The sequence below is a fragment of the Oncorhynchus mykiss genome, chromosome 17 (genome assembly GCF_057628025.1).
Source record: "Oncorhynchus mykiss isolate SJ-2025 chromosome 17, ASM5762802v1, whole genome shotgun sequence".
Taxonomy (NCBI): domain Eukaryota; kingdom Metazoa; phylum Chordata; class Actinopteri; order Salmoniformes; family Salmonidae; genus Oncorhynchus; species Oncorhynchus mykiss.
Window position 1 is genome coordinate 57,449,789 of NC_143038.1, and position 8,102 is coordinate 57,457,890.

The 8,102-nt window shown below is 44.0% G+C and overlaps 1 protein-coding gene across 1 annotated transcript; it reads right to left on the reverse strand.

The window, feature by feature from the left end:
* Window positions 1–1,741: 1,741 nt before the first annotated feature.
* LOC110495191 (potassium channel subfamily K member 15-like) lies at window positions 1,742–3,670 on the reverse strand. Its single transcript, XM_021570509.3, has 2 exons — window positions 3,388–3,670; window positions 1,742–3,064 (listed from the first exon to the last, which is right to left on the reverse strand). The coding sequence occupies exons 1-2, from the start codon at window positions 3,668–3,670 to the stop codon at window positions 2,079–2,081; spliced, it is 1,269 nt and encodes a 422-aa protein (XP_021426184.3). The 3' UTR covers window positions 1,742–2,078.
* Window positions 3,671–8,102: the final 4,432 nt, after the last annotated feature.

The following is an 8,102-nucleotide window of genomic DNA, read 5'->3' on the forward strand; positions in this document are numbered from 1 at the left end:
GGCCTGATGTGATACAGCCTGGAATCGAACCAGTACCTTAGACCACTATACCTGAGTAAATAATTGATTTATCTGTGTCATAGAAAACAATGCAATTAAAAAATATAATGCAGAATAGGATATCCGTAAAAGCTACATATTGACTGGGAAAAAATTAACAAACTACATGGTCAAAAGAATGTGGACACCTGTTCGTCAAACATCTCATTCCAAAATCATGGGCATTAATATGGAGTTGGTCTCCCCGTTGCTGCTATAACAGCCTTCAATCTTCTAGGAAGGCTTTCCACTAGATGTTGAAACATTGCTGCGGGGACTTGCTTCCATTCAGCCACAAGATAATTAGTGAGGTCGGGCACTGATGTTGGGCAATTAGGCCTGGCTCACAGTCGGTGTTCCAATTCATCCCAAAGGTCAGGGCTCTGTGCAAGCCAGTCAAGTTCTTCCACACCGATCTCGACAAACCATTTCTGTATGGACCTTGCTTTGTGCATGGGGGCATTGTCATACTGAAATAGGAAAGGGCCTTCCACAAACTGTTGTTACAAAATTGGAAGCACAGAATTGTCTAGAATATCATTGTATGCTGAAGCATTAAGATTTCACTTCACTGGAACTAAGGGGCCTAGCCCAAACCATAAAAAACAGCCCCAGACAATTATTCCACCAAACTTTACAGTTGTTATTATGCATTGGGTTGCGTTCTCCTAGCATCCTCCAAACCCAGATTCTTCCATCGGACTGCCAGATGGTGAAGCGCGATTAATCACTCCAGAGAATGTGTTTCCACTGCTCCTGAGTCCAATAGCGGAAAGCTTTACACCACTCCAGCCGATGCTTGGCGTTGCGCATGGTGATCTTAGGCATGTGTGCAGCTGCTCGGACATGGAAACCCATTTCATGAAGCTTCCAACAAACAGTTATTGTGCTGCAATCAAGGACAGGCGATTTTTACCCTCTACAGTGGTTCCTCCGTTAAAAGTTGCGTCACACTGCAGCACTCCTTGCAGGCTGCTGCAGCATTCTGTGGCACGTTATCAAATTGTAAGCCATTTGTTGTGTTAATGCAAGTTAGTGCTAGTTTGACCACCAGAAGGCATCTTTGAGAAGCATTTGATAGTCTTCCATATTGGCATTACCAGAGAATTTAAAACCTTTTTTGTAAAAGCATAGTATATGGGATTGATTTTAAGAAATTTGTCTTAATTAATCTGATTAATATTATGGTGTTTATATTCGGAGAAAAACGAAAAACGAAACTGTACAACGTGACGTCGGCAGTACAGTACTGGGCTATTTTGCTAAAGAAACCCTGTGTGGTGTGGGAAGAGCACGCGGGAGACCGGGGTTCAATTCCCCAACAGGGAGGAAGGGGTAGGCTGTCCTTGTAAATAAGAATTTGTTCTTAACTGATTCCACATGTGTTATTTCATAGTTGTGGTGTCTTCACTATTATTCTACAATGTAATGAGTGCTCTAACTCCCCCTTGCGGTGGTCTGGAGCAGTGAAGCCGTGACGCAGGGTACCTCTAAGTCCCGCGGTACAAACTTTTAAAGGAGGAACCACTGCATGCGTTTCAACACTGCAGTCCCTTTTTGTGAGCCTGTGTGGCTTACCACTCCACGGCTGAACCGTTGTTGCTACTAGATGTTTCCACTTCACTATAACAGCACTTACAGTTGACCAGGGCAGCTCTAGCAAGGCAGAAATTTGACAAACTGACTTGTTGGAAAGGTGGCATCCTATTACGGTGCCATGTTCAAGGCACTGAGCTCTTCAGTAAGACCATTCTACTGCCAGTGTTTGTCTATGGAGAATGCATGGGTGTGTGCTCGTTTTTATACACCTGTCAGCAACAGGTATTGCTGAAATAGTTGAATCCACTTATTTGAAGGGATGTCCACATACTTTGTATATATAGTGCAGAAGCACAACCTAAAATATGTAAAGGTGACCTTCTTGGGAAAGCATACACAATTTGTTCCACCTGCAGAGAATCAGAGTAACATCTCTGGCTGTAGTGTAGATAAGAACAAAGACCACTTTAGTTCAGAGTGAGTCCCAACAATCCAAGCAGCTATATTGACTTCCTCCGTGTGTGAAGGCTGCTCATCCCCAGAAAAAGGGCATCGCTGCTGGGGAAGGACTGGGTTGAGGTGCCCCTGGAGCTGCAGGAGGCTCCATCCACCCTGTAGGAGATGGAGTTGTAGAAGACAGGGTTGCTGTGGCAGCCTGAGTGCTCACAGTGGGCCGGAGAGGGGCTGTCACAGGCAACCAACCTGAAGCACATACAGGAGCAGAGGGCGCTGATGCGGGACTCAGGATGCTTAGCAGAGTCCCTGACCCCAGGGGTCTCTCTACGCTCCTCAGATGGAGAGGAGATGAGATTGGTACGACTGGTGCCTCCCTCCATGGGCAGGGAGAGGTTACAGCGGCTACTGTTCCCATCCTCAGCTCCAAACCGTTCTATCCCATCAGCTCTGTCCCACACTGATGCTTCCACATCTGCCTCCACCTCCCCACCCCCTGTCGTCTTAAGCGCTGCTGGCTTTTGCTCCTCCCACTCCACCTCCAGGCTCCTGGTTGCCTCCTCTGTGCTGTAGGTGAGGAAGCGTAGCACCACCAGGTTCAGGAAAGCCCCGATCACTGCCAGCCCCACCAGGATGTACATGAAGCTAAAGGCCACATAGGGAGTCCTCCTCTGGAGGGCCTCCTTCTTCTGCAGGGCCACAAAGTCCCCAAAGCCGATGGTGGTGAGCGTGATGAAACAGTAGTAGTAGGCATTGAAGAAAGTCCAGCCCTCAAAGTGGGAGAAGGCTGCTGCCCCGACACAGAGGGTGCTCATGCAGGACAGGAGGCCCACCAGCACCATGTTCCCCATGGACACATCAGTCTTCCGTAAGCCCATGCATCGCTTGAGCCTGCAGAGGAGGTAGCGGACGAACGTGTTGATCCTTTCCCCCATGCTCTGGAACATGACCAGTGTCAGAGGGATACCCAGAACTGCATAGAACATGCAGAATACCTTTCCAGCATCAGTGCTTGGAGCAGCGTGACCATAACCTGCAGAACAGAATCATATCAAAGTTATAGACACATCATATGTGTACATTAACACACACACAGTACATTTTTTTAAATAACCCAAAGAACAGTAGTCTCCTTAACACAATTCCCATAACTGCATTATCATTACTGCCGGTTTCACTAATAATTTCAACAAGAATTCAGCTTCAGCACCATGGTAAGCGCCATAAGAGTAGAGGACATGTTCAAACAGATTTGTTGTATGGATGATTTCACTTGCAGAGCAAAGAAACCACATAAACAAAGAGTCCAAGACTTGCTTGGGACATATTTCTAAAGGGCATAGCAAAATTAGTCACCTATCGTTGTGAGGACGGTGATAGCAAAGTAAAAGGATCCCGCGAATTTCCACTGTCTCCCCGCGCGATGGGGCTCCGACTGAAGAACCACTCTCTCGATCTCCCGGTAGTCGTCATCGGTAAACCTGTACTTCTTCTTCAGCTCATTGCGTTTCTGTTCCAGGATCTTCTTCCTCGAGTTCTCGGTCTCTGATTCGAGGGCGTCGAACACCGCGGCTCCCACAAGCAGGTAGGATAGCATACACAGGATGAGAGAAAGGGTCCGAATGTTCTGCGCCTTCATCCTCACTCCGAGAGAACTCGAGTGGGCACTGAGAGGTGGGAGGGTGTGTGTTAAGGAAGAGAGACAGCAGGTGTTCGCGCAAGTTATGTCATGCAAGCCTTGACCAACACAGCCTTGCTAATTATATGAAGAACGATCCTACACCTGTTTTGCTGCTTGTTGTCCCTCTGTTATTATCTTAGGCTACTTGAAGAAAAGTGCTAGGCCCTTCAGGTGATTAAACAGACACCGTTTTTTTTTTTGCATAATTTTCCCCTATTTGAACAAAGCGCGCACATTCACCCCATTCACATAACAGTTATGGGGCCTGGCCTACATAGTTGATTGATATAACTCATCAGTGTCCTATGCCTATATAGTATTACGGTGTAGGTAATTGTACCTGTCGTATATTTTACACTGGCACTGCACGCACATTCCATAGGCTTTGGGGTATGTGTTCTCATTACAGTATGCGTTCCGGTGTGCAGGCATAGCTTATAGTCTGAATGGCCATTATTTACTGGTGTTCATCCGAGTCTTTAATGATGATACTCTATCACACATTGGAACTAAAGCATATTGCGGTCAAATTACCGTTTATGGATAGGACCAGACTAGGAGAATTTCCTGACCTGGCCATGGCTAGCCAAACTGTTTTTTCATGGTACACACTGGGTTAAACCTCAGCTCTAATGATGGCCGGTAGTTTAGACAGTTTTTACAACGAATGGCCAAGAAGGACACACTTGGACTTTTTTGTCTGTAGCCTTTTTGATCCTCTAGCCATTGCTCTCATCCATCTTTAACCGATCCAACTTCTTATGTCAGCCCGATGTAGATCATTTCAAATAAACATTTATTTTAATCTAAATGGGTGAAATAAACTGGTGGCCTTGATCAAAAGTCATACCCCACTGTGTGCAGCGAGCTGGACCTGTCCATGGTGCTGAACACTGGTTTGTAATCAGTGAGAGATGGTCAATTGTACGGCTTCAGTTGGTGAAAGAGACTATTGTTCTTTTGGTTTTTTGGAGAGAGAGGGGTGCACTGTAGAAACAGCTGGCCTCTTCAAAATCGACTCTTGATTACTTTGCTTTGCGAAGCGTACATGTGTGAAGTATTCACAAAACGCTTGGGTAATGTATTACTCTGACTGATGAAGCATGGGCTGGTAGTGGAGTTGACCTTTATAAAGCACACTTTGTCCCAGAGGGATCAATAGAGCCTTCATCATTAACTAAATCAGAGAGAGAGAGAAAATAAAGGTAGCCAACCACGTGAGTATTTTATTACACCCAAAGCATCAAGTCTTAAATGTCATGATTGCGCTCAAATACTCAAAGACTAGGACATGAGGTACATTTACATGGGTCTGATTAGACACAGAGACCAGTGATACAAATGTCAATTGGTCATTTTGTAACAAGTTTAGTATTATTGTATTGATTTTGTGCATACCATGTTACATTTCCATATTAAATTATATTAATATAAACATCATTAATAATAAAGTTAATGAATCATTGCTAAAGGCTGTATCATGTGTGTGTGTGTGTGTGTGTGTGTGTGTGTGTGTGTGTGTGTGTGTGTGTGTGTGTGTGTGTGTGTGTGTGTGTGTGTGTGTGTGTGTGTGTGAGAGAGAGAGAGAGAGAGAGAGAGAGAGAAAGCAAGAGCAAAGAGGGAGAGATACAGACAGAGACAGAGGGAGGGGAGAGTCCCTCTAAATGCTGAAGGTTTATTACCTCTTCTCCACCGAGAGCATGATCATCTGTTATTACAATCTACGTGTATTGTTTGTCTCCTTTCAAGCCTATTCGGGGCTATTATGTCCTATATGAAGTACAGTAAATACCATATTGTGCTTTACTCAGTGCCAACAAAATCCATTACCACCCAGATGGTAAGATTGCAGAGAGTGAGAGTGGCTGTTTTCTCTACTGAAAAAATAGAATAAGAACAATCATTACTATTTAAATGGATTATATCCCTGAAAGATAAGTTAATAGGCAATGTCCAAAGTCCTTTCCAGTCAATATGCATGGTTGTTAGGGCAGAGCAGTTATACAACAGAAGCTTTAAAGTCAGACACAAATAATGCAATCAAACAAAGGTTTTTGAAGTTTCACAAGAATAATATGCATTGAGAAATATATTGGTTTGTGATTCTCTATAAAAACAGAAAAAGGATCTTTGAGCATTAGTCCCCAACCCTCCTAATAGCTTTGTGGCTGATGATGCCGAAGGAGTATTTATAGTGTTTATCTGATTTGCTAAGCTCCTATCCCGCTCTGGTTCGGCTTGACTCAGCCTCTAAGCTAACTCTCACAGGAAGACATTAAGACCAGGATATCAAGCACCAGGCCAGTCATCTGCCTATGTTCCATCCTTCGATGGAAGATGAGCCATGATATAACCAATAACATGATGCTGTCTTTACACTGATAACAGAGACTACTAAATGTCAGCATAGAAAATGATTAAGATAGAAGTCACTGCACAGTAGCAGAACTGATGCGTTGTTAGTTGAGTGTACCGAGACTTTCATGTTCACATAATACAACTTTTATGATGAATTATTAAGAGTAAAGTGGGATGCATAAGATGTAGGGGTTTGGATGATGGTAAAAAAGTACCCACTGATCCAGATCACTGTGAATGGTGGATTTCAGCTGTCTACTTGTGCTTATGTCGGCAGGGTAGCCTAGGGCGGCAGGGTAGCCTAGGGCGGCAGGGTAGCCTAGGGCGGCAGGGTAGCCTAGGGCGGCAGGGTAGCCTAGGGCGGCAGGGTAGCCTAGGGCGGCAGGGGCGTTGGACTAGTAACCGGAAGGTTGCAAGTTCAAACCCCCAAGCTGACAAGGTACAAAACTGTAGTTCTGCCCCTGGACAGGCAGTTAACCCACTCTTCCTAGGCCATCATTGAAAATAAGAATTTGTTCTTAACTGACTTGCCTAGTTAAATAAAGGTAAAATGTTTTCCCCAGAGGGATACACTGACTTGAACTTTACAGCTAATGTGAGTAGTGCTTTGAGGCTTATTAACCAAAAGGGCAGAATGACAGACCTTTCAAACCTTTCAGCATCTTTAGGGAGGCCTGACGGACCTTTCAATCCTCCTTTCCAGTCCATGTGGCGTCAATATGCATGGTTGTTAGGGCAGAGCAGTTATAGGGAGGCCTGGTGGAACTTTCAATCCTCTGGGACAGCACCTTTTGGGAGCCCTGACGGACCTTTCAATCCTCTGGCACAGCACCTGATGACTGTGACAAGGTATGACTGTGACCAAGTATTCAACAACAAAAAAATCACACCACAAAATCATTTATCTGGTCTAAATTATGAATAGACATGAAACAAGCAGTGAATATGGAATGTAGGTTATATTTTAAATGCTATTAATTTATATTATAGTTTTTAATATGCCCCATTTCTTTCCTTGGGGACTGCAGATGGAATTTAGATAGAATTCTAAATAAAATAAATGTATTAACAAGTGCCCTATAAAGTCAGCCCTTGAACTCCACAACTCCCTACCAGTGCAACTGCAAGCTGCCTGTGCAGATGCCCTGAGTCATGGCTGCTAATTGTTACTTATCATTGGAGTGCACTTCCTATGATTCTATGGGAGGAAGGGTGGGGAAGGCTATGGCTGAAATTAGAAAAGTGTTTTGTAAGATATTTGGCAATAGCAAGGAACATAAGAATAAGAACACTTATTGCCACACAATCATTCAATTCTATCATTCAAATAAAGCATACATTTCCTGTAAACATGCAACTTATTGAATTTAAATCTCACTCTAAATTGTGTTCTTTTGATTTTGGCAACAAATCAGCATTCCCTCCTCTTTAATCTGGTCTCTTGTAAATGTACATTTCCTCCACAAATAGCCTCACCAAAGGACTGTCTGTGTGTGGCCTATAATGAACCATGGATGGAGCTGGAGCCAGAGGGAGTCTTTCTGTACCCAGGCCTACCTGCTCTCTGCCAGCCAACCAGCCAGCCAGCCACCAGAGGGAGTTTTAGGCTCTGATGTTGCCTGGAGAAGATGTACTGTAGGTGACGTTAACCTGGTTCAGGTCTGCAGCTGGTTGCCCTGGAAACCAGGGTAAAGGTCTTAATATATCAGATGAGACTTATGTAAAGATGAAAGGGGTCTGGCTATTAAAAAAAAATATATATGTATATACTGAAATACTTTTAACTGTACTACAGTATTTGTAGGCCTACTGATAATTTAGGTTAACTCTTGTATCATGTACGTCTCTGTTTAATGTCTATGCAAACTATGTCAACAGAATGACGTAGGGGAAACAACACCCGAATGTGTTATCATTACATACTTATAGTGGGAGAAGGCAGCTGGATGTGTACCCCGGTGGAAGTGTGGACTCACTCAAATCATTTTAAATATACTACCATAATGACATATTTTCACTTTTCTGTTGAAAA